General features: G+C 48.7%; 1 protein-coding gene across 6 annotated transcripts; it reads left to right on the forward strand.

Annotated features, from left to right (window-relative positions):
* The first annotated feature begins 2,755 nt into the window (after window positions 1–2,755).
* Window positions 2,756–26,552, forward strand: DGKA (diacylglycerol kinase alpha). Of its 6 annotated transcripts, none has more exons than XM_047786862.1 (24): window positions 2,756–2,940; window positions 8,416–8,569; window positions 8,996–9,069; window positions 9,405–9,537; window positions 9,789–9,863; window positions 10,321–10,370; window positions 10,734–10,808; window positions 11,003–11,122; window positions 11,235–11,349; window positions 11,931–12,019; window positions 12,150–12,269; window positions 12,464–12,562; window positions 12,729–12,812; window positions 13,027–13,100; window positions 13,238–13,312; window positions 13,976–14,061; window positions 14,153–14,242; window positions 23,903–24,063; window positions 24,304–24,368; window positions 24,605–24,695; window positions 25,248–25,446; window positions 25,557–25,677; window positions 25,868–25,928; window positions 26,201–26,552. In XM_047786862.1, the coding sequence occupies exons 2-24, from the start codon at window positions 8,506–8,508 to the stop codon at window positions 26,282–26,284; spliced, it is 2,205 nt and encodes a 734-aa protein (XP_047642818.1). In that variant the 5' UTR covers window positions 2,756–2,940; window positions 8,416–8,505; the 3' UTR covers window positions 26,285–26,552. The 6 variants fall into 6 exon arrangements, with proteins under 6 accessions (XP_047642818.1, XP_047642821.1, XP_047642820.1 ...); XM_047786865.1 differs by lacking the exon at window positions 2,756–2,940 and adding an exon at window positions 3,670–3,761; XM_047786861.1 differs by lacking the exon at window positions 2,756–2,940 and adding an exon at window positions 7,810–7,937.
* Window positions 26,553–26,559: the final 7 nt, after the last annotated feature.

Genomic DNA, 26,559 nt, shown 5'->3' on the forward strand with positions numbered 1-26,559 from the left:
GCCCACCTGCACCCAGGAAGGGAGGAGGGGCTAATAAGTGAGAAAAGGAAGAATATTCAGGCCCGAGCCTGAACCCAGGTCCCAGAGCATCTGGGGGACCTGGGGCGGGGCAGCGTAGCTCTGGGAACGCACTGGGACGCTCCATGTTGGGGGCGAAGACCCCAACTGACCCTCTCTTAGAAGGTGGGGAGGTCGAAAGCGCGTGCTAATTGCCCTTGGCCGCTCAGCTCGACCCTTCGAACCGAGAACCGCGAGAGGGGCGTGCATGGCGGAGGACGCTGCCGGTCAGTCACCTGTCCCCGCAGCCTCAGAGTTGCCCGCGGCTTCTACGGCTTTGGAGGCGGCGGGCCAGGCTGGGCGGGCAGCCCTGGCCTGGCTCTGCCCCTGGAGCGGTCCCGGAGACTCGGGCGACGAAGTGACTACGGCCCCAGTTTGCTCTGGCCTTCGACTCGGGACCCTTCTCGGGCTTGGCCCCAGGGTCAGGAGGGCAAGGTGAAGGCTTCTGGGCGGACCCAGTTAGTATTCTAATTAACCTCGTCCGAGGCACTGTGACTGGGGATCCAAAGCAGGGCAATGCGCCAATAATCTGGGCCATGCGGTCACTCCCTCTGCAGCCCTGCCCTGCCCCGTGCCTCCCAATTCTTTAGACAACCCAAAGGTTCTCCCTCCCCCTCTCTTTTCGGCAAATCTCGTTCCTTCTGGGCCAAGTCCTGCTGAACTCGTTTCCCCTGCAGCTTGGGAGGGGCCGTCTACAGGTTCCTCTCCTCAGGTGTCTGCCCTGCCCCCTTCTCCCCTCATGTTGCTTTTTCCTTATTCACTCGTTTATTTTCCTCCAAATCCCCCGCTTTGGTTTAGGTTGATATCCAACAGAAGGACTTACTGGCCACCTCTTACACCAGTCTGCATTTCCCACTTAAAGAACAACAACAGCAGTGGCTGACCAGGAACTTGCTACAGCTTTGAAATGAAACTTGAGAAGTTTTCTAGGGTCACGGCTTGCCTTCCCTCCCATACTTCACTTTTCCGAGTCCCACCAGAGATCCAATTCAGAAGATCTCAAAAAGACTCATTTAAAAACTGACTTGCATTCAATACAAAGTCATTGCAAGTGTTGTAACACTGCCATCTTTAACCCCTGCTCTTTCAACAAAGGTGCTTCAGCCCTGCTGGGTTTAGTATCCTGTCCGTAGCCTTGTTACTAATGATTAAAGGTAGGAGTAAGATGAAGCTTATAAAAACTAGTGGGATGCATTGGTCCTTACTGTACTGAGAAGTACTGAGAAGTTCTAGGACTAGTACTAGTGGGCTAATCTATGGACCTTTCTGCAAGAAGCAGTCCTAAAGTGGCTCCTGTTGACCACCCAATCCTAGGCCCCCTATATGCCCTCAGTCATCCTGCCTCAGTTCTGGGGTTGACAGGAAATGAAACTCAATTGTCTGCCTAGTAGACCTGCCTGGGACCCAACCCTGAACCCCGGATGTGCCCCCCCCCCCAACACACCACCCTGAGGAGGAAGAGGGGAACGAAGAGGCTGGGGAGAACAAGGCTGTTGTTTTTTCCTTTCCCTTTGTTCATTGTGGTTTCTTTCTTTCTGATTTTTATGATGTGGTTGATTAAAGAAATGAGCACCTGGAACTGTAGGCATTAGACGCCTCCTCCTTAGATGTTTCTTGGCCTTTCTTCCTCCCACCCCAACCAATAACTGGGGTATGATGGAGCCCAGACCCTAAAGAAGACACATGTCTAGAGTATGACTGATTCCAGCTTATTCCATACTAAATCACCTCATGACCCACTTTGAAGTCTAAAAAAATATCTTAAAAGGAGCATCTTTAAACTTCATGCAGGCACACAGCTGAGAATGATGGAGTAAGAAACACAAGTCATACATAGGGTGATAGCACTGCAAGTGTTATTTGCAAGGAAAGCTGAGTAACTTAAGGCTTAGTATCATTCCAGGATTTCTATGTGAGGGGCTCAGTGGCAGAAAACTGATTGGAAGAGGGGCTAGGGGATCTGTTCTTACTTCTACTGTATGTTTGTTTAGGATGGATTACAGTGGGAAGGCCTTACACGTACAGCCACACACAGCAAGCCACTCTTTGGTGCGGTCCCTAAGCTGGGCTATGTCTTTGGATGTCCTGCAGAACTAAGTACAGACCTGGTGCATAATAAGCCTTCAAAAGTACTTATGATTCTATGACTAAGGAGGTCATATAAGAAGGGGAGAGGAAGGATGGGGAGTGGCAGGATCCTGGTCCTTTTTAGAGGGAATGTCCTTGTCTTTTTAAGATTAGAGGGAAGACAGGAGCAGAGGCCCTCTCCAACCCCTGCCTCAGACTCCAGTTCAGATGCAACAACAATACTTCCAAACCCTATTACTCAGCAGCTGTATTTCTGATAAAAATGGAGGATTCTCTTCCAACAAGTCTATCTTGAAACAGTCAAGAACTGCTTAGATCCCTCTGTTTCCACTAGAGGGCCTCCTGTATTCATTCCTTCTCGCCATCCCCCACCAAAAGTATGTATATATTATATGTGTGTTTGTATGTGTGTACATACACACACAACAGGCAACAGGCAACAGTCACACACACCCTTCCAATCAGAGCTCTCCCCTCCCCCTCTCTTCCACTAACAGGAGTAAGAGGGAAGATTCCAGGAGCTCAAGCTTTTGTTACTTATGTTACTTCATTGAAGGGTAGGAGGGGGTTAGACAAGGTTGGGGCGGGGCCAGGGAACAGGATGCCTAGGTCCTCAGTTCCTACCAGTAAGTCCCTAGGCCTCTGTCTGTCTCCCTTGCTCTACCAGCCTTACCAGTATCCATGCTGTTCCAAGTGCTTTAACTCCAGAACAGATACCAGACGGGAGGAGCCGAAAGGATCTCTTCACCCCGACTTCTGGCCAGGGCTTTCTACACCACCTGCCAAGACTAGCAGGTAAAGTGGGTTGCCTGGAGGGTTGGGGCACTGGAGAAAGGGTCGACACAGACCAGCATGCTTTTAGCATTCTCGATCCCAGAATTAAGGGAAGAATCTGAGTCTTGAGAGAAGGAGGTGTCCTTGGCTTGGAAAACAAATATGACACATCTGAAGTTTGGGTTTAACGGAGGTGAGGAACCTGGAGGCAAAGGTGGGCAGATTCTCTCAAGTCGTGTCAAGCTCTGTGGAGCCCATGGTGGCAGGGAGGTGTTTGGTCTTAGAATGTGCAGTCTGGAACTCTGGCCTTGCTGCTGCCCGATCTCCTGAGTATGAATTCAATCCATGGTGGATGCAGAGGAAGTCCCCTGATGGCAGCAGTTAGGAAGAAGGTGAATCGTTGGGTGGGTGGGCAACTGCCAAGGTGTGTCATCAGCGGGCCCGCCCCCTATCTTGGCCTCCCAGGTTTGGGATGCGGGGAGAGGCTATGAATGACTGGGGGGGGGGGAAGGGGATCGGAAAGATACAAGCAGAGCTGCTACGGGGTCGGGAAGCTGAGTAGCGCAGGAATGTGGAGAAAGTGGCACAGACCAGAGCCCTGGAGATATTCGGGGAAGGGGGAATCGGGTCTAGTGAAATAGAAGTTCACGGAGTTGGGGGCGCCCGGCACCGGCGCGGGCGGGCGGGCGGGCCGGCCGGGATGGGGGGCGGGCGGCTGTGTCGTCAGGAGCGGGGCGGCCCCGCGGCGGCCGCGTCTGCCTGGCCCGTCCCCTCCAGCCCAGCTCGGGCTCCAGCTCCCGCGCCGGCGCTCCAGCTCCGACCGCGCGCCCTCCGCAGGCAAGGTAGAGACCCCCGCGAGCCCCCCGCTGCCTCCCGCCCTTCCGCACCGGAGCAGGCGGGGGCAGGGGCCGCGGGAGGGGACGCCCCACGGGTTGGGGTAGGGCTGCTGGGCCGAGAAGGAGGAAGCGTGACAGCTGGAGTAGGTAGCTAGAAGGGTTTGCGCCAGGAGCGGGGGGCAGCGGGAGGGCTGGCCCAGAACCCGGTAGGCAGCTTTCCCCCGCCCCAGACCTTCCCCTCCATCTCTCCCAGTCGAACGGACGGATGCTGAAGCTGGCTCCTAGGGACCCGAGTCGGAGGAAAGTCCGTTCTGGAACCTCCGCAGCGCTGCACGGGTGAAGAAGGGCTCTTGTTTGGCCTCCTGGTCCCCAACTTCCCACCCCTCTCCTTTCCACACCTGTCACGGGGAAGTTTCTGAAACTACCTGGGTCTCAATCCCACTTTTCACCTTTAAATGGAGGAAATGAGGTTTACTGAGGAAGAAATGCAAATATTGCTGGGCATCTCCTCAACCTCATAACGTTCGAGCCCACATCCCCCAACCATGCCAACATCGTAACTTCCTCCTGTACTGCACAATGACACCCCTACACACACACACAAACACCACCACCTTTATCAGGCAACACTACCATCTGCGATGCTTGTGGAGGCTTAACAGATTTTAAGGCTTCAAGCCAAATGATTCCTTCTCAGGGGCCAATGACTAGTAGCAGGGATGGGCAGGAAAAAAAGACCCTCCCCCAATCCTCAGGAAGAGGAGGATTGCAAACCCTGGGGTAGTGAAGGGATTCAGAAGTCCAGGTAATCAGGCCTGGACCCCCAAAGGGGAGGCCCTGCCCCTTGGGGTTCCTCGCTGGGTCAGTCTGAGTGTCTGGGGGTATAGCTGATTCTTAGAGTAATGTTAAACCTACATGACTAGGAATGTGAGCAATGAATCTTGAAGTGAAAGAAGAAACTTTAAATGCTAGCACTGGCTGTGGAAATCATATTTATCTCTTGGTTACCAGCAATTTTAGCATTTAATGTTTAAAATAAGATCTAGAAGACCAGAGGCACTGAGATATAATGGATTGGACTAAGGACAGAATATCTAGAGTTTGGGTGTGACCCTGAGAAAGAGGCTGTCTCTCTGGGCCTCAGTTTCCTCCTCTGCTAAAATAAGAGAGTTGGCGCCTCCCATCTCTGAGGATGTTCTAGGATTCTCTGCCTCCAAGTCAGCTTCTTACTGTCTCATCCCAAGTTGGTAGGGGCGGGCAGGGAGAGGAGGGAAGGGTGAGTCACAAATAGCTGGCGGGCGGGCCACAGACCTCACCCTCCCAGACCTAGCATTGCCTGGACTAGTCCAGGTTATCGCTACAGGGCTGGGATGGAGCAGGACAAAATTGGACTTGTTCCAGGTTTTTAAGGCCCTGGACTACTAAAAGAACCCCCAGGAGCCTTTATATCCAAAGTCCCAGCCCAGGGATGTCCTTGGACCCTGACAGTCTAGTTTCTGTAGCCGCCTTCTTACCCTCCTAGAGGCAAAGTACAGGATCCTGATATTACATGTCTTCGCCTGAGATATGACACAACGGGGGAGGCATGCAACTGGGCTTCACTGCTGCTGGGGGTCTCTAGAATTTATGCCTTCCTGGTCAAAGGCACCATTTTTCCTGGTCACCAGATGTGTTTCTCTGGGTATCACCCTTGTATAATAATAATAAGCTAATGTTTATAACTTTCTCTGTGCCATACAGTTTGCTAAGTATATTGCATCTATTACCTTATTTAATCCCCACATTGTGTCTGATTTCTCCAGTACCCATTTTACCGATGAGGAAACAGGTTCAGGGAGATGAAATAACTCATCTACGAAACAGAATTCTAATCCATGGCTATCTAATTCAAAAGTCCATTCTCTTAACCTCTACTGTATACTCCATTTAAGGGGGGCTAGGAAGGGTTATTGTGAAAAGAGAGGCAAGAGAGAAATATTGTGTCCTCTCTCTGGTTCGTCCCTTGTTTGCACTCTTCCTGGCACTTTCTCCCTCAGGTTCCACTTCCTAGAACTTTGGAGCCATCTAAGAATCCCCAGAGATAATCAGAGAGGCTAATTAAGCCATACAGGCCCCATTAGCCATAAGACTATTATGTATTCATTAGATCTGTTGGCAGTAGAAGCTGGATTATAGAAAAGGGCCAGATGGGTGGAGTCCTTCCTCCAGATATCAGTGTCCCAGAACCCCCTTCTAAGTGTTCCCAGGGAGTTCCCTTTGTGGCGCAGCAGAAACGAATCCGACCAGTATCCATGGGGATATGGGTTCAATCCCCGGGCTCGCTCAGTGGGTCGGGGATCTGGCGTTGCTCTGAGCTGTGGTGTAGATCGCTGATGTTGCTCAGATCCCGGGTAGCTGTGGCTATGGCTGTGGTGTAGGCTGGCAGCTGTAGCTCTGATTAAACCCCTAGCCTAGGAACTTCTATGTGCAGCACGTGCGGCCCTAAAAAGCAAAAAAATTAAAAAGTGTTCCTCAGAAAGCCTCCAGAACAGGAATGGTATACTGCACAGAGGTGAGCAGCAGAGATGGCCCAGGGGCAGAGGCTACACACGTTCTTGCACCATCAGAAAGGAAATTCTAGTAGGCCCCAACTGCCTCCTTAAGTCTGACCCAACAACCCTCAATAAGTGGGCGGATGGGCAGAGGGGAGAGAAAAGGTCAGAGCCTTGAATGGAGTACCACAATAAGTCCTTCTTAGAATAATTCATTCACTTAACAAATATTTATTTCGCACCTACTGTATGTGTTCCAAACTGTCTCACATTCCCCTGACTGTCAGGATGGATACTCTGGCATTCCATTTAACCATAGTTGGATTAATAGTCCCCAAATATGACTCCCTAATTTTACACAGTTGTAACTCTGTACAGTCAATATGGAGCACTTCCAACATGAAGGACTCTAGGTATTGGGGATACAGCGGTGAACAAAATTGACAAGCTCCTGCCCTGTGAAACGTAACATTTTGGTAGAAGACAAACAGTAAACAAAGAAGCAAATAAATTGGCAAGAAAATTTCCATTAGTGATCAGTCCCGATGCAGGAAACAAAGGAGGGTGCTGTGCAAAGGAGGGGGCTCCTTTAGGACAGAATAATCAGGGGAGGTCTCTTGGAGGACCTGACATTTCAGTTTAGGCAAGTCAGCTCTGCCAAGAGTAAGGAAGGGTGTTCCAGGCAGACAGAACAGTGAGTCTCACGGCCCTGAGCAGGGAAGAACTTGGCGTGCCTGAGGAACAGAAAGGAAGGCCAAGTGTGTGAAAGGGGGAGGCAGGTGTGGCCCCTGCCATGCAGTTCTTGGGTTGGAGCCTTAGCTCCTCTACTTACCACCCGCCTTGGGAAGCCCCAACCTCTTTAAGCTCCAGTTCCTTCATCTGTAGAATGGCTATACCAATGATTTCTTGTCTCATAGAATTTGATTTTACTTGTTAATACAATAATAACCACCATTCCTTGTCGGCCTCCTGTTTGCCAGGTGTTATACTAGGCACTTTATATATATCCTTTGACTTAATCCTTACAATTATGAAAGATAGGTATCATTCGCCTCATTGTATAACTGTAATTTGCCCAAGTCGGGCAGTGGTACCAGAGCTAAGAATGGAACCCAGCTATGACTAATCCCAGTTCTGTTTGACTCCAAATTGTTGCTGCACTTATGCTAATGTACGGTATTATTGTCATTGCTGTTCTTGAATCCTCAAGGCAAGTTGCCTTCTGCACCTTGGTCCCTGGGTTAGTGATCCACGTGATGGCTCCTCTTTGGTCCCTGTATCTCCTAACTGGAAGTTGAGGCTCCCTAAACACTGCTAACCTAGCAGGGTGGAAGAAAGGTCCCTGCACTCACACAACCCTCCTGGAACGGAGAAGCCAGGCAGATGCTCGGAGCCTTCTTCCCTACCTCCTCCCGCTCTCTCTCTGCCCGGTTCCCCGCCCTTCCCTAATGGAACTTTGCAGGACGCAGGCGAGGCGGGGCGGGGCTGGGGACCCGGCTAGAGCTGGTTCTGTGTCGCGCGCGGCAGAAGCGCTAGAGGTCGTTGCGGGGTGTGGGTGGCGCTGGGAGTGGGTGCCAGAGCGGGGGCCGGGGACCGCGGCTGGAGGCGGAGCAAGATGGGATCGTGCCCCTGGTGGCGTGCCGCCATCTCAGTGAGAACCACCGGAGGGCTGGGACTGCGGGATCCGAAGGGAGATGGGACAGAGCGCAGGCCCGGCAGAGACTGCAGAGATTGGGGTGGAGGGAGAAAAGGTGGAAGCAGACGAGAGGCAGCACTCACAGAGACACATATAGCCTGCGAAAGCGGGGGTGGGGGCGGAGGTGAGGGTGATCAGAGATGAATCAAGACAGACTGAGAGAGAAATCAGAGAGTTGGAGAAGGAACCAGAAATGTTGGAGAGAAAGTCAGAGATGAGTCAGAAAAACAAGAGACATAGGACAGACACTGGCAAGGAGAGAGAGAGAGAGAGACAGGGGAGAGGAACACTTGGAAAGGAAGAAACTTAGGGAGGGACTCAGAGAGGAAAGAACAGAAATAATGGTAGGAGTGGAAAATGAACAGTGTAAACAGAAGCAAAGAGGTAGAGGCACTGGCTAGTCCTGCCACATGCTCTTGTCATCTTCCTGCAGGCCCACCCCTGGAAGCAGAGGTCCCGGCAACGGCTCCGGGAGCGCTACTACCAGGCTGTCTTTCTGGTCATCCTTAAGAGAAAAAAAAAGATGTCCAAGGAGAGGGGGCTGATAAGCCCCAGTGATTTTGCCCAGCTGCAAAAATACATGGAATGTGAGTCTTCCACTCAGTTGTTCAGTTCTGGAGACGTTACACTTAGATAGTCCCTCCTCCTCCTCCTCAGCCCCCACAGCTCCTCCTATTTCCCCCAGTGGCCTTGAGGATCCTCCCAAGAGATGGCTGGCAGGGAATGAAACCCGAGGGAAATGAGGAGATGCTTGGGATCTTAGCTCTCTACCCATCTTTCTCTGAACCCTGACTGCATGCTCCAAATCTCAGAGAAGAGGAGTAAAAAGGGCAACGGCTTTGGAGGATATGAAATGTTTCTCTCTCTGTATTTCTGTGTTTCTTCTTGGAATTTCTCCTTTTTTCATCTCACCAGACTCTTCTTTCCTATTGGAGGTCTGGGTGGGACTCTCAGAGAGGGCAGGGAGAGCTGAACCCAACTAATGCTCTGCTTCCCCTCTCGTCTCACCCTAGACTCTACCAAAAAGGTCAGTGATGTCCTAAAGCTCTTTGAGGATGGTGAAATGGCTGAATATCTCCAAGGAGATGTGAGTGGCAGCTGGGAAATCCTTTCCTTCACCAACTCCTCCCATCTTTGTTTTTGCTACTCCATTGGGATGCCCAACTTCCAGGGATTATTCTTGGGCCCAACCCTTGCTATCCTCTCTCTGGATACCCCAGCATCCATTGTTACTGCAGCTACCGCTTTAGGACAAAACCAGAGATTCTGTTAACTCAGGACTCAGCCCAAGAAACCATACTCCTGCCTTGGATGCTTCTCAAGGCTGCACTTACTGTCACTGACCCCACCACTCCCAATTCTTCAGTCCCCAACTCTCTCATCCTTCAGACCCCCCCAGGGTAATGCCTGCTCTCATCATAGGCCATTGGGTACGAGGGATTCCAGCAATTCCTGAAAATCTATCTGGAAGTGGATAGTGTTCCTAGTCTCCTAAGCCTGGCACTGTTTCAATCCTTCCAGACTAGTTACTGCTTAGAAGAGACTGTAAAAAGAGGTATGGTCACATAGGTGGGACTGGGCTGGGCCTCTGGCAGAAAAGTCAAATGAAGTGTGGATTGGGGGGAGGAGTTGAATTGAGTCATATGTTGGGGAGCAGGGTCGGCAGGGAGTTGTAGAGGGTAGCCAGGCTGCTGTAGGAGCTGGAGGGAGGAAGCTTAAAGGGAAGAGTTAGAACAAACAAAGGACAAGAGAAGAGCCAGACTGGAGGGAGCACCAACTTCAGATCTGATACTTTTCTGTAACCAGATGTGGTGTGTCTCAGTGATGTCTCCTGCTACTTTTCCCTTCTGGAGGGCGGCCGGCCAGAAGACAAGCTAGAGTGTGAGTTGCCATTCTGGACTGGGAGAGGGGAGGAAAGATGAAAGGAGAGAGGGTATTCCCCCAGCCTTCCTTCCCTCATTTTTTCAGGATTCCTAAAGGCTGACAGGGCCAGACAAAGGTGGGGCCAGAGAATGGACCCATTTCCTCTGTTTCCCCAGGCTCCTTATACCTAATGCCATCTGCCTTAGTCACCCCTGTTCCCATGTCTTGTGTATTGTCATGTGGGTGGCCGGGGATGTTCTTGGGAGGTACGGATCGTCTGCCCTATCAGGTGCAGTGAGGGTGGAATCCAGGCTTGTTTCCCCTCCCTTTTTGTCTGCTGTCTCAGTCTCAGCCCCAAGTCCTGGGCTCTTCATCCAAAAGGTCTCTCCTTATCTCTTTGTTTCCCCTGTATTCTGTTATGAGTTCTCTGGATATCCCTCACAAACTGACCCTGGCCCCCTAAAACACCCCACAGTCACCTTCAAGCTGTACGACACGGACAGAAATGGGATCCTGGACAGCTCAGTGAGTTGGGGGACCTGTATGCTGGGCAAGGGAGTATGTGTCCATTTGTCTGTGCTCTCCTGTCCCAACTCTTCCAGGATCTTAAGAAAGAGAGGAAGCTAGAGGGAGAAGTTGAGTCTAGTAGGACTAAATTTGGGAGCAGGCCCCAAGCTCTTGACCCTTAGAAGAGGATGCTGGAGTCATGAATTGGGGGCTGCCTTGCAAACCTACGAACACACATAGACATTCATTTACTTGGCAGAGGCACCTGAGAATGAGAGGGGGTCTGCGGGTGGAATTCAGGGACCCTGATTTCTAGAGGAGAGTTTGGGTGATGGTAGTGAGGTGGGATATGGCTGTGGTTCTTATCCTCTTGGCCCCCAGGAAGTGGACAGAATCATCATACAGATGATGAGAATGGCTGAATACCTGGATTGGGATGTGTCTGAGCTGAGGCCGGTAAGGCGATTTTTCCTGCATGTTTCTTCTTATACCTTCTCCCTGGTGCATCCCTCATCAGCCTTACCCCATCTCTGACAGGCAGTCTGGTGCCCTTGTCTAGGCTGGCTAGGCTGGCTAGGCTGGCTGGAGAGGTGTCAGATCTGAAGGGCTACTCACACCCAAAGTCCACCCCCCCCCCATTCTCTGCTCAGATTCTACAGGAGATGATGAAAGAGATTGACTATGATGGAAGTGGCTCTGTCTCCCTAGCTGAGTGGCTCCGGGCTGGGGCCACCACCGTGCCATTGCTCGTGTTGCTGGGTCTGGAGATGGTGAGTAGGAGAGATGGTGAGGATGGGTAAAACAGTTGCCTTGGGTTGTGCTTGCCAGAGGTTGGCCCTCTAAGGGCTTAGACACTCCCCAGCATCTGCTGTGCCCTCCCAGACCTTGAAGGACAATGGGCAGCACATGTGGAGACCCAAGAGGTTCCCCCGACCAGTCTACTGCAACCTGTGCGAGTCGAGCATTGGTCTTGGCAAACAGGGGCTGAGCTGTAACCGTGAGTGATGGGGCCTGGGAGCGTGGGAGCAGAAGGGCAGCCGGGCTATCTGGGGGAACACGGCACTCAGAACTTAGAGACACCTGGGTTTGGATCCTGGGCTCTGCCACTGACTAGTTATGTGACCTTGAGGAAAGCCACATACCTTCTTTAAGTCATAGTTTGTTCAGTTGAAAATGAAGTAACTGTGAGCATTAAATAAGTTGATGCAAGAAAGGTGCTTCATGCAGTGCATGTATATATACTCTTAAGTCTGCAATAAAAGTTAGCTATTATTATTATCTTGTCGTCATCGTTCTTGTTATATCTGAACCTTCTTTACATCGTCCAGCTCAGTTCCTGTCATATGAATGGAGTGGGGTTGGGCGTTTGGTAGAGATTGCTCTTTTAGGGGGAAGAGTGAGCAAAAGGCACAAGTCTCCGAGGTGAGCTCCCACCCTAAATTTTAACTCTTTACCACACCCTCACAGCCAGGGGTTGGAGGTCTCATTTCAGTAAGTGATTCTGCCTTAGCCGCAGGTAAGGAGGAAATAGGGGGAGGGGCTGCACCTAAGGCTCTGACCTTCTTCCCTCTTGCCCAGTATGTAAATACACTGTTCATGACCAGTGTGCCATGAAGGCCCTGCCCTGTGAAGTCAGCACCTATGCCAAGTCTCGGAAGGACATTGGTGTGAGTGACCCCATGCCCATTCCATCACCACCCACATCCTGGCCTTGGCCCTTAGCCCACTGCTGCCCTCAGCCCTTCCCTAAGTCTCTGTTTAGACCCTCTCAGACAAGGGACTGCCATTCTCCCTAAGGTCCAAACACATGTGTGGGTCCGAGGAGGCTGTGAATCTGGGCGATGCGACCGCTGTCAGAAAAAGATCCGGATCTACCACAGTCTGGTTGGGCTGCATTGTGTGTGGTGCCACCTAGAGGTCAGCTCTGGAGCTATCCTTCCAGCCTTGCTTTGGGGACCTCCCTAAACTGCCCACTTTCCCCGGCCTCCTCCAGCACATCTCTCTTACATCACAGTTGCCCTGCTCCCGACACCGCTTTTGAGTACCAGACCCCAAGTTAAGAGGTGATGGGGTTCCCTCCATGATCCCTCCGTGCCTGCCTTGTCTTTCAGATCCACGATGACTGCCTACCAGCCATGGGCCATGAGTGTGACTGTGGGCTGCTCCGTGATCACATCCTGCCTCCATCTTCCATCTATCCCAGTGTCCTGGTGAGACCCTTGGGCAGCAGCTGGGGACAGGAGTGTTTCCTCAATTTACACATGCACCCACAATGTCATTTAGAGCCGAAAGCCTATATTTTTAGGATTCAAGTCTGAACTGTTTATAGAGTCACACAATGCAGTTTCCCTTCTCTCTGCTCTCCTCCCTTCCCAGGCCTCTGGACAGGAACGTAAAGTTAGCAAAACAAGCCAGAAGACCACAGACGATTTAAATTTGAGCACCTCTGAGGCTCTGCGGGTACAGGGCTAAGAGGCTCGGGCTTTGTGGTGGGGACCTCATGGGAGGGAATAAAGTGGGAAACTTGGGGAATGGGGCCTGCTCTCCAGAAGCCCCTCCCTGGTAGAGGAAGGGAGAACCTCATGGGGGGAATGCCAGCCCTCTGCCCCTGTCTTCAGGGCCCCTCTTCACTCTGGCAAAATCTTGCTTTCCTTATTTTCTTCCCTCAATGCAGATTGACCCCGTTTCTAACACGCACCCACTTCTGGTCTTTGTCAACCCCAAGAGTGGCGGGAAGCAAGGGGAGAGGTACGAAGCCATGTCCAGGGTCTTCAGAGTTTGGGAATCTGTGTGTAATGGAGGGGACATGCCCTGAGGAGGACGTCAAGAGAGTGGGGTACAGAATATCCATTCCCTGCCATGAGCTCTCCTTTGTCCCCACGTAGGGTGCTTTGGAAATTCCAGTATCTACTAAACCCTCGACAAGTGTTCAACCTCCTCAAGGATGGTCCTGAGCCAGGGTAAGTAGAGGTTAGGGACTCTATCTCAGTGTTTTTGTGCCCCTGCCTATCTGCATAAGGTGGAAGAGAGCAGGAGAGAGTGCATGTTTGGAGGGGAGGACTATGGCAGCCCAAGAAACGACTTTAGAGGGCTGCTTTTACTGCATATCCCCATCTCTGAATACTCTGGCTCATCTTTGTTCTGCTCTCAAAGGATGGAAAGATGAGTTTCTCCCTCCCCACTGAGTGGCTATAGCTTTCCCCATTGTATTTTTTTCTCTACCCTTAATAGAAACAAGCCTTTTGACAAAAGGAAAAGGGGTTTTAAGAGTTCCCTTCATGGCTCAGTGGTTAACAAACCCAACTAGGACCCATGAGGATTCGGGTTCAATCCCTGGCCTCACTCAGTGGGTTAAGGATCCGTGAGCTGTGGTGTAGATTGCAGACGCAGCTTGGATCCCATGTTGCTCTGGCCTTGGTGTAGGGGGGTGGCTGTATCTGATTGGACCCCTAGCCTGGAAACTTACATAAGCTGCAGGTTCGACCCTAAAAAACAAAAAGAAGCGGGTGTGGGGGGATAGGGGTTGTAAGAAATGAGAGACAGGAAGCACTCTGCCTGTGCAGGAGTTGGGCAGCCTCAGTCCTGTTATCCTTCCTCATCTTCTCTCTCACCTTTTGTCTCAGGCTCAGATTCTTCAGAGAGGTTCCTGATTACCGGATTTTGGTGTGTGGTGGAGATGGCACAGTAGGCTGGATCCTAGAGACCATCGGTCAGTGCAGGGAGAGGTTCTGGGCAGGGCACAGGGGCAGTGGCCTTCCAGAGCTAATTTCCTCCATCCATCTCATCACCTGCCTCCTCAGACAAAGCCAACTTGCCTTTTGTGCCTCCTGTTGCCGTGTTGCCCCTGGGCACTGGAAATGATCTAGCTCGTTGCCTAAGATGGGGAGGAGGTAAGTGTTTAGAAATTGTTTTCCTGGGGAATGGGGAAGTTGGGCAGGAAGGAACAGGCACATAGAGAAGACATCTAGGCATCTGGTGTAGAAAGAGGGTCAGTGGAGAAGAGAGACGAAGACACGTGGATTGTCCCAAAGGAAAAGAGCTTTGGAAAAAGCAAGGACCACCGTCTGAACCTGGAAGGGTCAAGGGTGACAGTCCTCTTCCCCATAAACCTAAAAATATCCTTCTGTTTCTTCCTGAGTCTTAAGGCTCGGAGAATCAAAGAATATAGGGGTGGAGAGGACAATGTGAGAATAAGGAAGGTTTTATAAGAGCGAAGCCAGATGCTGAGTGATGGAGCTAGCAGGGAGCTTGGCCATCATTCATTCATTTATTCAACCAATCACAGTTGATCCTTGAACAACATGGGCTTGAACTGAGCTAGTCTACTCATATGTGGGTATTTTTCAGTGGTAAATACCACAGGGCTACACGGTCCATGGTTGGCTGGGTCCGTGCATGCAGAGGAACAATGGCTACAGAGGGCCTACTCTAAGTTAAACATGAATTAACCCACTGCATTACTCAAGAGTCAACTGTAATCAAGGGTCATTCATTCATTCATCATAATTTTTCCCAAGTCTGTTGTGACAGACTCCTAACTGAGCTCCCATTTCTAGTCTCTTTCCTTTCAAAGAGGAAGGTCGAGGGATGGTATCATTAGATAAAGAAGTCATAAAAACAAACAAACAAACAAAAATAAAAACCCTTCTCTAAAAGCAAAAAAAAAAAAAAAGTCATTTTGTGGAGTTCTCATCGTGGCTCAGTGGTTAATGAATCCGACTAGGAACTCATGAGGTTGCAGGTTCGGTCCCTGGCTTTGCTCAGTGGGTTAAGGATCTGGCGTTGCCATGAGCTGTGGTGTAGGTCGCAGACACAGCTTGGATCCTGAGTTGCTGTAGCTGTGGCATAGGCCGGCAACTGCAGCTCCGATTCCACCCATACCCTGGGAACCTCCATATGCCGCGGGATCGGCCCAAGAAATGACAAAAAAAAAAAAAGAAGTCATTGTGGGGGAGATTGAAATGGTCTTAGAATTGAGGCTTTTGGTTCAGAGTTCAGCTCTGAGATCTTGCAGGAGATTGTGGAAGAGAGGTCTGCTAAGGAGCATGAAAGGTATTCCAGGTTGAAGAATTTTTGTGAGGCTACAGGAACCACCAAACAACATGTACACTAAGGAAAGTGTGTCATTCATTAGGGCTGGGACGCACAGCTGGATGCACCCTGGGCAATGGGAAGAAGGAGGACTGGGTTGCACAGGGTTCAGATTATGGAGGTTGTGAATGCTGTGCTGAGGAGCTTCCAAGTCTATCCTGCCAGAGGTCAAAAGCCGACAACCTACAGAAATAATTTGTGTGCTTCTGTATAGTTCGCCTTGCAGTGTTTTACATTTTTGTTTACCTTGGCGATTTCTAGGAAATGAGTCAAGTATTCTTCAATTTACCACAATCCCCTCAGCTTCCATTTACTCATTCAGGTTACCTTTCTAGCCACTGAGGCATTCGAATGTGTAATCATGAAGCACAGCAAACTGTTGAATTCATGAAAGATGTCACTAAAAGAAAAAAATTGGGGAGTTCCCATCATGGCGTGGTGGAAATGAATCTGACTAGTATCCATTAGGATGCAGGTTCGATGCTTGGCCTTGCTCAGTGGGTCAGAAATCCTGCATTGCCGGTGAGCTGTGGTATAGGCGGCAGATGCAGCTTGGATCTGGCATCGCTGTGGCTGTGGCAAAGGCCGGCAGGTGTAGCTCTGATTCAACCCCTAGCCTGGGAACCTCCATATGCTGAGGGTGCGGCCCTAAAAAGCAAAAGAAAAAAAAAAGAAAAAAAATTTATTGTACTTTGTATATAATATAAATTACTCTTTATTTAAAATATTATTTCAGGAGTTCCCGTCATGGCTCAGTGGTTAACGAATCCGACTAAGAACCATAAGGTTGCGGGTTTGATCCTGGCCTTGCTCCGTGGGTTAGGGATCCGGTGTTGCCGTGAGCTGTGGTGTAAGTCACAGACTTGGCTCAGATCAGAAGTTGCTGTGGCTGTGGCGTAGGCCAGGCGGCTACAGCTCTGATTCGACCTGTAGCCTGGGAACCTCCGTATGCCACGGGAACGGCCCTAAAAAAGACCAAAAAAAGAAAAAAATTTCAGAAAGTAGAAATATTTCTGCATGTTACAGTTTAAATCTTGCATGTAAACATATGATCCCTTTTTTGGCCTTTTTTTTTTAATTATTATTTTATTTTTTAAGATTTTTCTTTTCTTTCTTTTTTTTTGTCTTTTTTTTGCCATTTCTTGGGCTGATCCTGCAGCATATGGAGGTTCCCAGGCTAGGGTCAAATCAGAGCTGTAGCCACCGGCCTATGCCACAGCCACAGCAACACGGGATCCGAGCTGCATCTGCAACCTACACCACAGCTCTCGGCAATGCTGGATCCTTAACCCACTGAGCAAGGCCAGGGACTGAACTTGCAACCCCATGGTTCCTAGTCGGATTCGTTAACCACTGAGCCACGACGGGAACTCCAAGATTTTTATTTTCTATTATAGTTCATTTACAATGTTCTGTCAATTTCTGCTGTACAGCAAAGTGACCCAGTCATACACACACACACACACACACACACACATATATATATATATATATATATATATATATATATACATTCTTTTTTGGGTTTAATTTTTTAATTTTTTTTTTTTTGGTCATTTTGTCTTTTCTGGGGCCATACCTGCAGCATATGGAGGTTCCCAGGCTAGGGGTCTAATCAGAGCTGTAGCTGCCAGCCTGCACCAGAGCCATAGCAACTCAGGATCCGAGCCGCGTCTGCAACCTATACCACAGCTCATGGCAATGCCAGATCCTTAACCCACTGAGCAAGGCCAGGGATCACACCTGCATCCTCATGGATGCTGGTCAGATTCATTAACTGCTTAGCCATGACGAGAACTTCTATTTTTTTCTTATTTTTAAAATGATTTTTATTTTTTCCATTATAGCTGGTTTACAGTGTTCTGTCAGTTTTCTACCACACAGCAAGGTGACCCAGTCACACATACATATATGCATTCTTTTTCTCACATTATCATCCATCATGCTCCATCATAAGTGACTAGATACAGTTCCCAGTGCTATACAGCAGGCTGCCATTCCAAAGGCGCATCTATTAACCCAAATTCCCAGTCCATCCCACTCCCTTCCTCTCCCTCTTGGCAACCACAAGTCTGTTCTCCATGTCCATGATTTTCTTGTCTGTGGGAAGGTTCATTTGTGCCATAAATTAGTTTCCAAATATAAGTGATATCATATGGTATTTGTCTTTCTCCTTCTGATTTATTTCACTTAGTATGAGTCTCTAGTTCCATCTGTGTGGCTGCAAATGACATTATTTTGTTCTTTTTTATGGCTGAGTAGTATTCCATTGTGTATATATACCACATCTTCTTAATCCATTCATCTGTCAATGGACATTTAGGTTGTTTCCATGTCTTGGCTATTGTGAAGTGTGCTGCAATGAACATATGGGTGCATGTGTCTATTTCAAGGAGAGTTTTGTCTGGATGTATTTTGGCTGGTTTTTAAATTCTCAGTATCTGACTTTGTTTTAATTTAAAGTATTAGACTTTGAAATCATGAATTTTGAGTCCTGACTTTGTGTTTTGCAAATGAGACTCTCATATCTGTTTCTGCTAATTCTCTCTGAAACAAGAAAATAATGATATCAATATAGCACTAATGAAAATTTGTGTTGATATTGAAAAAAATCATAAGATTTGAAGAGGGGTCACTGAAAGGAATACTGCTGTGGAAGTTCTAGAAGGATGGATTGGAGGAAGGAGGCAGGACCTCGATTGTGGTAGCCTAGTAAAGAGATGATGAGCACATTGGGAGTTCCTGTCATGATTTAGCAGAAACAAATCTGACTAGTAACCATGAGGATGCAGGTTCCATCCCTGGCCTCGCTCAGTGGGTTAAGGATCCAGCAATGCCATGAGCTGTGGTATGGGTCACAGACATGACTTGGATCTGGCATTGCTGTGGTTGTGGTGTAGGCTGGAAGCTGCAGCTCTGATCCGACCCCTCGCCTGGGAACTTTATATGCTGGGGGTGTGGCCCTCAAAAGACAAAAAAAAAAAAAAAAAAAAGAGAGAGAGGGAGAGAGATGATGAGCACAAAAGCAAAGGCAGTACCAGTGGAGTCATGAGGTGGAAGCCACAATACTAGGTAACTAATGGACTGTGGAGGAGGAGGTAAAGACAAGTCTAGGATATTTTCTAGGTCTGTGGACTGAGCAGATGGGGGTGCTATGAATTAAAATAAGCAATACAGGAGGAGGACCGGTTTAAGGAAGAAAGGTAGATTCAGTTGTGGACATATTGAGTTGAGGTATTAGTGGAGCACCCAGATGGGGATGTGTGGTGGATAGTTAGAAATTGATGTTAGGAAGTGAGGAGAGAAATCAAAGCTGAAAATACGTGTTTGAAACTCATCTGCTCCTGGGAGGTAACTGACATCCTAAAGTAGATGAGTTCCCCAGGGAAAGAGGTAAGAAGAGGGAGTTCCTGTCTTGGTGCAGCAGAAATTAATCCGACTAGGAACCATGAGGTTTCAGGTTCCATCCCTGGCCTGGCTCAGTGGGTTGAGGCTCCGGCATAGCCATGAGCTGTGGTGTAGTTTGCAAATGCAGTTTGGATCCTACATTGATGTGGCTGTGGCATAGGCCGGCAGCTGTAGCTCTGATTGGACCCCTGGCCTGAGAACCTCCATATGCTGCAGATGCGGCCCTAAAAAAGCAAAAAAAAAAAAAAGAGAGAGAAGGTGGATAAAGACAGCCAGATCCTGGTAAACACTCTATTTAAGTATTGAACAGAAGATGATGAATTACTAAGGGGCTCTGTATTAGTGTCCTGTTGCTGCGGTAACAAGTCACCACAATTAAAACAGCATGAATTTTTTTCTCATACAGTTCTGGAGGGCACTACTGCAAAATAAGTTTCCACCGTGCTAAATCAAGGTGTTGGCAGGGCTGTATTTTTTCTAGAGGATCTAGAAGAGAGTCCTTTGCTTTTATTTTTTCCAATTACTAGAGGCTGCCTGGATTCCTTGGCTCATGGCCCCCCTTCCATTCCAAACTCTGTTTCCATTGTTACATCTCCTTCCATGGCTCTTCTCTCCTGCATCCTTCTTTCACCGATAAGGAGCCTTGTGATTACATAGAGCCAAGCCAGATAATCCAGGATGATCTCCCCATCTTAAACATCCTTAATTTAATAACATCTGCAAAATGTCTTTTGGCATTTAAGGTACCATATTTACAGACTGTGGATATTAGGATGTGGATCTTTATCCCTTTCTTGCTTTCTTGCTTGCTTTCTTTCTTCTTTAGGGCCGCAACTGCAGCATATGAAAGTTCCAGGCTAGGGGTCGAATCAGAGCTACAGCTGAGGGCCTACGCCATAGCCACAGCAAAGGGAGATCCAAGCCGCATCTGCAGCCTACACCACAGCCTGCAGCACACCAGATCCTTAACCCACTGAGTAAGGCCAGGGGTGGAACCCGAATTCTTACGGATACTAATCTGGTTTGTGTCTGCTGAGCCACAATGGGAACTCCCAATATGTGGACGTTTCTGAGGGGCCATTGTTCTGCTTCCCACAGAGACTAGGAAGAAACAGAGTGGGTCCTCTGTAACTTAGTGATATTTTAGAGGCCAAGCGAGAAACTTGAGTTAAAATGAAAAGCTAAAGATATACTACTGGTTTTGGCAGGAATTATCGACAGTCTTTGCCAAGAGAGTTTCAGCAGGGTGGTATGGAGAAAGGCAAATTACACTGATGGAATGTGAGGAAGTGAAGACTTTTTAAAAATCTTTTCTACCCCCGATTGCAAAAGTAATAATGCTTGTGTTAAAAAAATAATAATAACAATACTAATTCAATCATTCTAGACATACATGCCTAGTAAGTAAACATTCCCTGTAATCTACTCCCTAAAGTTTTGGAGTCTATTCCTCCATGTTTTTCTCTCTAGACACATACTGATATGTCTTTAAGCACTGAGAGCATCTCATTGATGTTTTTCTTCTTTATTTTAACTAAACAGTTCATCTTGGTTATCAGTATATTTCAGTACAATTAAGATTTGCCTCATTCTGGTTATTACTAAACAGCATTCCATTGTGTGACTATGTCATGATTTATTTAACTAGTCCCATATTGATAGACATTTGGGTAGCAGTTTTTGTTACAAACCATGGGGCAGTCTATCTCTACACACAGATGTGAGAATTTCTCTAGGAGAGGAGTTCCCTTCATGGCGCAGCAGAAACGAATCCAACTAGGAACCATGAGGTTGCAGGTTTGATCCCTGGCCTCGATTAGTGGCTTAAGGATCCAGCGTTGCCATGAGCTGTGGTGTAGGTTGCAGATGCGTTGTTGCAATGGCTATATCTCCGATTAGACCCCTAGCCTGGGAATTACCATATGCTGAGGGTGCAGGCCTAAAAAGCTTAAAAAAAAGAGAGAGAGAGAGAGAGAGAATTTCTCTAGGGGAGATTTCTAGAAGTGGAATTGCTGGCTCAGAGAGTATGTACATTTTACTAGTTATTTTATTTTTTAAAAAAAATCACACAAGTAGGGAGTTCCTGTTGTGGCTCAGCGGTATCCACAAGGATGCAGGTTTGATCCCTAGCCTTGATCAGTGGGTTAAGGATCTGCCGTTGCCCTGAACTGTGGTGTAGGTCGCAGATGCAGCTCGGATCCTGTGCTGCTGTGGCTCTGGTACGCTGCCAGCCCCACATCCAATTTGACCCCTAGCCTGGGAACTTACATATGCCTCGGGTGCAGTCCTAAAAAAAGAAAAAAAAAAGTCATAGGAATAGGACTTCACTGGTGGCTCAGCAGGTTAAGAATCTAGCATTGGAGTTCCCGTCGTGGCGCAGTGGTTAACGAATCCGACTAGGAACCATGAGGTTGCGGGTTTGGTCCCTGCCCTCGCTCAGTGGGTTAACGATCCGGCGTTGCGGTGAGCTGTGCTGTAGGCTGCAGACGCGGCTCGGATCCCGCGTTGCTGTGGCTCTGGCGTAGGCCGGTGGCTACAGCTCCGATTCAACCCCTAGCCTGGGAACCTCCATATGCCTCGGGAGCGGCCCAAGAAATAGCAACAACAACAACAACAACAACAAAGAATCTAGCATTGTCACTACTGCGGTGCATATTCACTTCCCGGCCCAGGAACAAGGGCATGTGCAAACAAAACAAAACAAGAAAAACACAAATAATGCATCAGTGCATTTTCACTTTGAAAGATTTTTTTTTTTTTGTCTTTTTGCTATTTCCAGGGCCACTCCCGTGTGGCATATGGAGGTTCCCAGGCCAGGGGTCCAATCGGAGCTGTAGCCGCCAGCCTACGCCAGAGCCACAGCAACGCGGGATCCGAGCCGCGTCTGCAACCTACACCACAGCTCACCGCAACGCCGGATCCTTAACCCACTGAGCAAGGGCAGGGACCGAACCCGCAACCTCACGGTTCCCAGTCGGACTCGCCAACCACTGCACCACAACGGGAACTCCCACTTTGAAAGATTTTAATAAGTAAAATGGGAGTTCCCCTCATGGCGCAGCAGAAATGAATCCAACTAGGAACCATGAGGTTTCAGGTTTGATCCCTGGCCTCACTCAGTGGGTTAAGGATCTGGCATTGCCATGAGCTATGGTGTAGGTTGCAGACACAGCTCAGATCTGGCATTGCTGTGGCACTGGTGTATGCCAGCAGCTGTAGTGCCAATTAGACCCCTAGCCTGGGAACCTCTATATGTTGCGGGTGCAGGCCTAAAAAGCAAAAAAAAAAAAAAAAAAAAAGTAGAATGTATAAATCTTCACATACAGGGCACATCTTCCCTATCCCCCCACCAAATTCCATGTTCCTCCTTAGAAATAACCATTGTTTCTTATTTGCACCCATTCTTCAGTTTTCAGATGCACACACCCCCCCTTCTAAACAAACATAAATAGAATCATACCACACACATTGTCCTGGGACCTCTGTTTTCATTGAACATGTCTTGGAGAAATTTCCATGTTAATACATAGAGATTTCATTCTGATTTCTATAGCTTCGTGGCATGGGTTTGGCATGATTCATGTAAACTCCCCCTCCTAATGGGAATTTCGATTGTTTCCAAATTTTCCAATTTTCCAATTTTAGTGTTTTAGTGAGTATCTCTGCAAATATCCTTGTTCGTCTATCTCTGTGCATGTATGTTTTTGTAGGAGAAATTCCTAAAAGTGGAATTGCTGCATCAAAGGATATGTTTTGATAAAATTTGATAACATTTTGATAAAAGTTGCCAAGTTGCCTTCTAAAAATGAAATACCAATTTATGCTCCAACTAACAGCAAATGAAAGTGCCAGTTTACTCGTAATCCTGTTAACACTTGGTTTTCTCTGTCTCTTTAGTTTGTCAATCTGATAGGCAACAAAAGTTAATTTACAGCTGTAATTTACAATTCTTGTAATTATTAGTAATATCGAGCATCTTTAATATGTATATTGGCCATTTATATTTCTTCTTCTGTGATTAGCTTATTTGCCCATTTTTCTATTGACTTTTTTTTTTTTTTTTTTTTTGCTGCACCTGAGGCTTACAAAAATTCCCAGGCCAGGGATCAAACTTGCACCATAGCTGCACCAGAGCCACATCAGTGACAATGCCAGATCCTTAACCTGCTGAGCCACTAGGGAACTTCTAATTCTGTTTGGGGAATTTTTTTTTTTTTTACACTTTTTAAATATAAGATTTGTAAGCATTTTTTTTCTTTTTTCTTTTTTTTTTAGGGGCACATTTGTAGCATATGGACGTTCCCAGGCTTGGGGTCAAATCGGAGCTGCAGCTGCCAGCCTACGCCATAGCCACAGCAATGCTAGATCCAAGTTGCATCTGTGACCTATACCACAGCTTGCGGTAACGCTGGATCCTTAACCCACTGAACAGGCCAGGGATTGAACCCACATCCTCATGGATACTAGTTGAGTTCTTAACCCGCTGAGTCACAACAGAAACTCATTCCCTGGCTATTTTCTTTACTCTTCTGTATGAACTTTAGCATTATTGTTAGAGGTGCACACATATTGGAAATATTCACCCTCCGTGATGGTTACAGTGTGGAGAAAAAGATCAGCAAGAGTCTGGCCTTAAGATTGGTCCATGGTGGAATTCCTGTTGTGGCTCAGTGGGTTAAGAACCCAACTAGTATCCATGAGAATGCAGGTTCAATACCTGGCCTCACTCAGTGTTTAAGGATCCGGTGTTGCAAAAGCTGTGGTATAAGTCTCAGATGTGCCTTGGATCTGGTGTTGCTGTGGCTGTAGAGTAGGCCAGCAGCTGCAGCTCTGATTTGACCCCTAGCCTGGGAACTTCCACTAAAAAAAAATAAAGAAAGATTGGTCCATAGGAGCCATGACTGAGCAGCCTGGCCTTTCACTACTTAGAGTTGGAAGGGTCTGCAGAACCAGGACAAAGGATTCCTGGGAATTTGTGAAACTGTTAGCTGAGAGGAAGTCCATCTGAGACCCGCGGCTCAGTGCTAACCTGTCTTCTCCCCCATCCTTAGGTTATGAGGGACAGAATTTGGGGAAGATCCTCAAGGATTTAGAGGCAAGTAAGGTGGTACACATGGATCGATGGTCCGTGGAGGTGATACCCCAACAAACTGAAGAAAAGAGCGACCCAGTCCCCTTTCAGATCATCAATAACTACTTTTCCATCGGTGTGGTCAGTGGCGTGGGACATGGGGGTGAAGGGAGGAAGTGGGAGTTAAGCAGGCGGAGGTCAGAAAGGAAGAGGAGAGGAGAAGGGGAGGGGAAGGGAGCTGTGACACAGGGAAATCAGGAGTGAGGTACAGTGGTGTGAGTTGCAAGAAAAGAATGTTGCTCCCAAACTGGAGAGTAAGAGAGAGGGTTCTGTGCTGAGAGACGAGGCAGCTTCTGATCTCACATGCCCTAAACTCCCCAGGATGCCTCTATCGCTCACCGATTCCACATCATGCGAGAGAAATATCCTGAGAAGTTCAACAGCAGGTGAGGGGCAGGGGGTGGGTGCCGGTGTACACCGTGGCAGGAAGCAGGTTGTGACCAAGTTTGACTCAGTGCTTAGATGGGCAGTGACACTTCTAGGAAGCCACTCAACCAAGCTTCCCATTCCCCATGGGACTGCGGTTGGGAGGTTGACACCCTTCCCTGTCACTTAGCCCACCTCTGCCAGCCCTGTGTAACTTGTCCCCTCCCTACTGGGCCTGGTGTTGGGGCCGACACAGAATGAAGAACAAGCTATGGTACTTCGAATTTGCCACTTCTGAATCCATCTTTTCAACATGCAAAAAACTGGAGGAATCTTTGACAGTTGAGGTGGGTATGATGAGACCCAATCCCATATCCTTTTTAACTTTTTTTTTTAGTTTATTTTTTGCTTTTTAGGGCTGTACATTCGGTGTATGGAGGTTCCCAGGCTAGGGGTCGAATCGGAGCTACAGCTGCTGGCCTACACCACAGCCACAGCAATGCCAAATCCAAGCTGAGTCTGCGGGCTACACCACAGCTCACGGCAACACCGGATCCTTAACCCACTGAGCGAGGCCAGGGATTGAACCCGCAACCTCATGGTTCCTAGTCAGATTCTTTTCCACCGAGCCATGATGGGAACTCCCCATTTTAACTTCTAATTTCTTAGTTTCTCCATCGACAGGTGCCCTCCAGAACTTCCCTTATTCATGAACCTATGCTTTGACCTCCCAGCTTCCCAATCCTGATTCCCAAGTTCTCAAGACTCACCAGTCCCTGTTTTTCTCCATCCCTTACAAACCTCCAAATCCTAGCTTACCCAGTTTCTTATCTGGTGGAGGGAGGGGTCATACCCTTAACGATGCTGTGGGGTAAGGGCCTGTGCTCTCATCCCCTCAGATCTGTGGGAAACCATTGGATCTGAGCAACCTGTCCCTAGAAGGTATCGCAGTGCTGAACATCCCAAGCACTCATGGTGGCTCCAATCTGTGGGGTGATACCAAGAGACCGCATGGCGATATCCACGGGATCAACCAGGCCTTAGGCGCCACGGCCAAAGTCATCACCGACCCCGATATCCTGAAAACCTGTGTACCAGGTAAGAGGAGCAGCCTTGGGAGCCGAGTGGGTGGGACTAAGGGGAAGGTACAAGTCTCTTTGGAGGCACCCTGCTTCTATGAAACCTGTCTCCTTCCTTCCCACCTCCAGACCTAAGTGACAAGCGCCTGGAAGTAGTAGGGCTGGAAGGTGCAATTGAGATGGGCCAGATCTATACCAAGCTCAAGAATGCTGGACATCGGCTGGCCAAGTGCTCTGAGATCACCTTCCAGTAAGGAAAACTCCAGCCAGGGGCTCTGAGGGAAGGAGTGGGGCCAGAAAAGCAGAGGGTCCTGAAAATGTGAGGAGGGACTCTACTAGGTCTTCCTCAGTCACAAAGGGTCTCAAAGCCAACCCGAGAAGAGAGTGTTGGTAGTCAGTTGGTAAGGAAATTGACACCCATCTGCCTTGACCTCACACAGCACCACAAAAACCCTCCCCATGCAAATCGATGGAGAACCGTGGATGCAGACCCCCTGTACGGTGAGTATTGCCGGTGCTTGCCAAAACCCAACCCTCAGGGTCCATGGATCCTAATTTCCATTCCACAGCTTCTTGACTTCCTCCTGAGGCCTGAAGTTCCCCTGTGTCCCCTTCCTCTCAAATCCTGGTTTCTCAGCCAGAGCCGTCCTACCATGGCCTCTCCAGGACCGTGGAAATCCACTCTGAACTCCACAGATTTCCTCCCAGATCCCTGCTTTGGGCCAGCGCAAAGCACCAGGCCCTGCCTCTGAATGTGCCCCCTTCCCTTCCAGATCAAGATCACCCACAGGAACCAGATGCCCATGCTCGTGGGCCCGCCCCCCCGCTCTTCCAATTTCTTTGGCTTCTTGTGCTGAGGGGGGACACCTCAGCCTCCAAGCTGGCCTTGAACCCACCTCATTGTCCCTGGACTCTACTCCCTAGGCTCTGTACATTGCTGCCACACCCTCCTGCCAGCTCAGGGGAGTGTAATACCCTCACAGTATTTATTATCCTGCACAACCTCCACTATTCCCCATGAACCCATGCACACACACACACACATACACACACACACCACAGAAAATATATTGAAGTGCCTCTCTGAATAAAATAACTTTTTTTTCCCACTGGGATAAATGTTAAGTAAGTG

Source organism: Phacochoerus africanus, chromosome 7, assembly GCF_016906955.1.
Source record: "Phacochoerus africanus isolate WHEZ1 chromosome 7, ROS_Pafr_v1, whole genome shotgun sequence".
Lineage (NCBI taxonomy): Eukaryota > Metazoa > Chordata > Mammalia > Artiodactyla > Suidae > Phacochoerus > Phacochoerus africanus.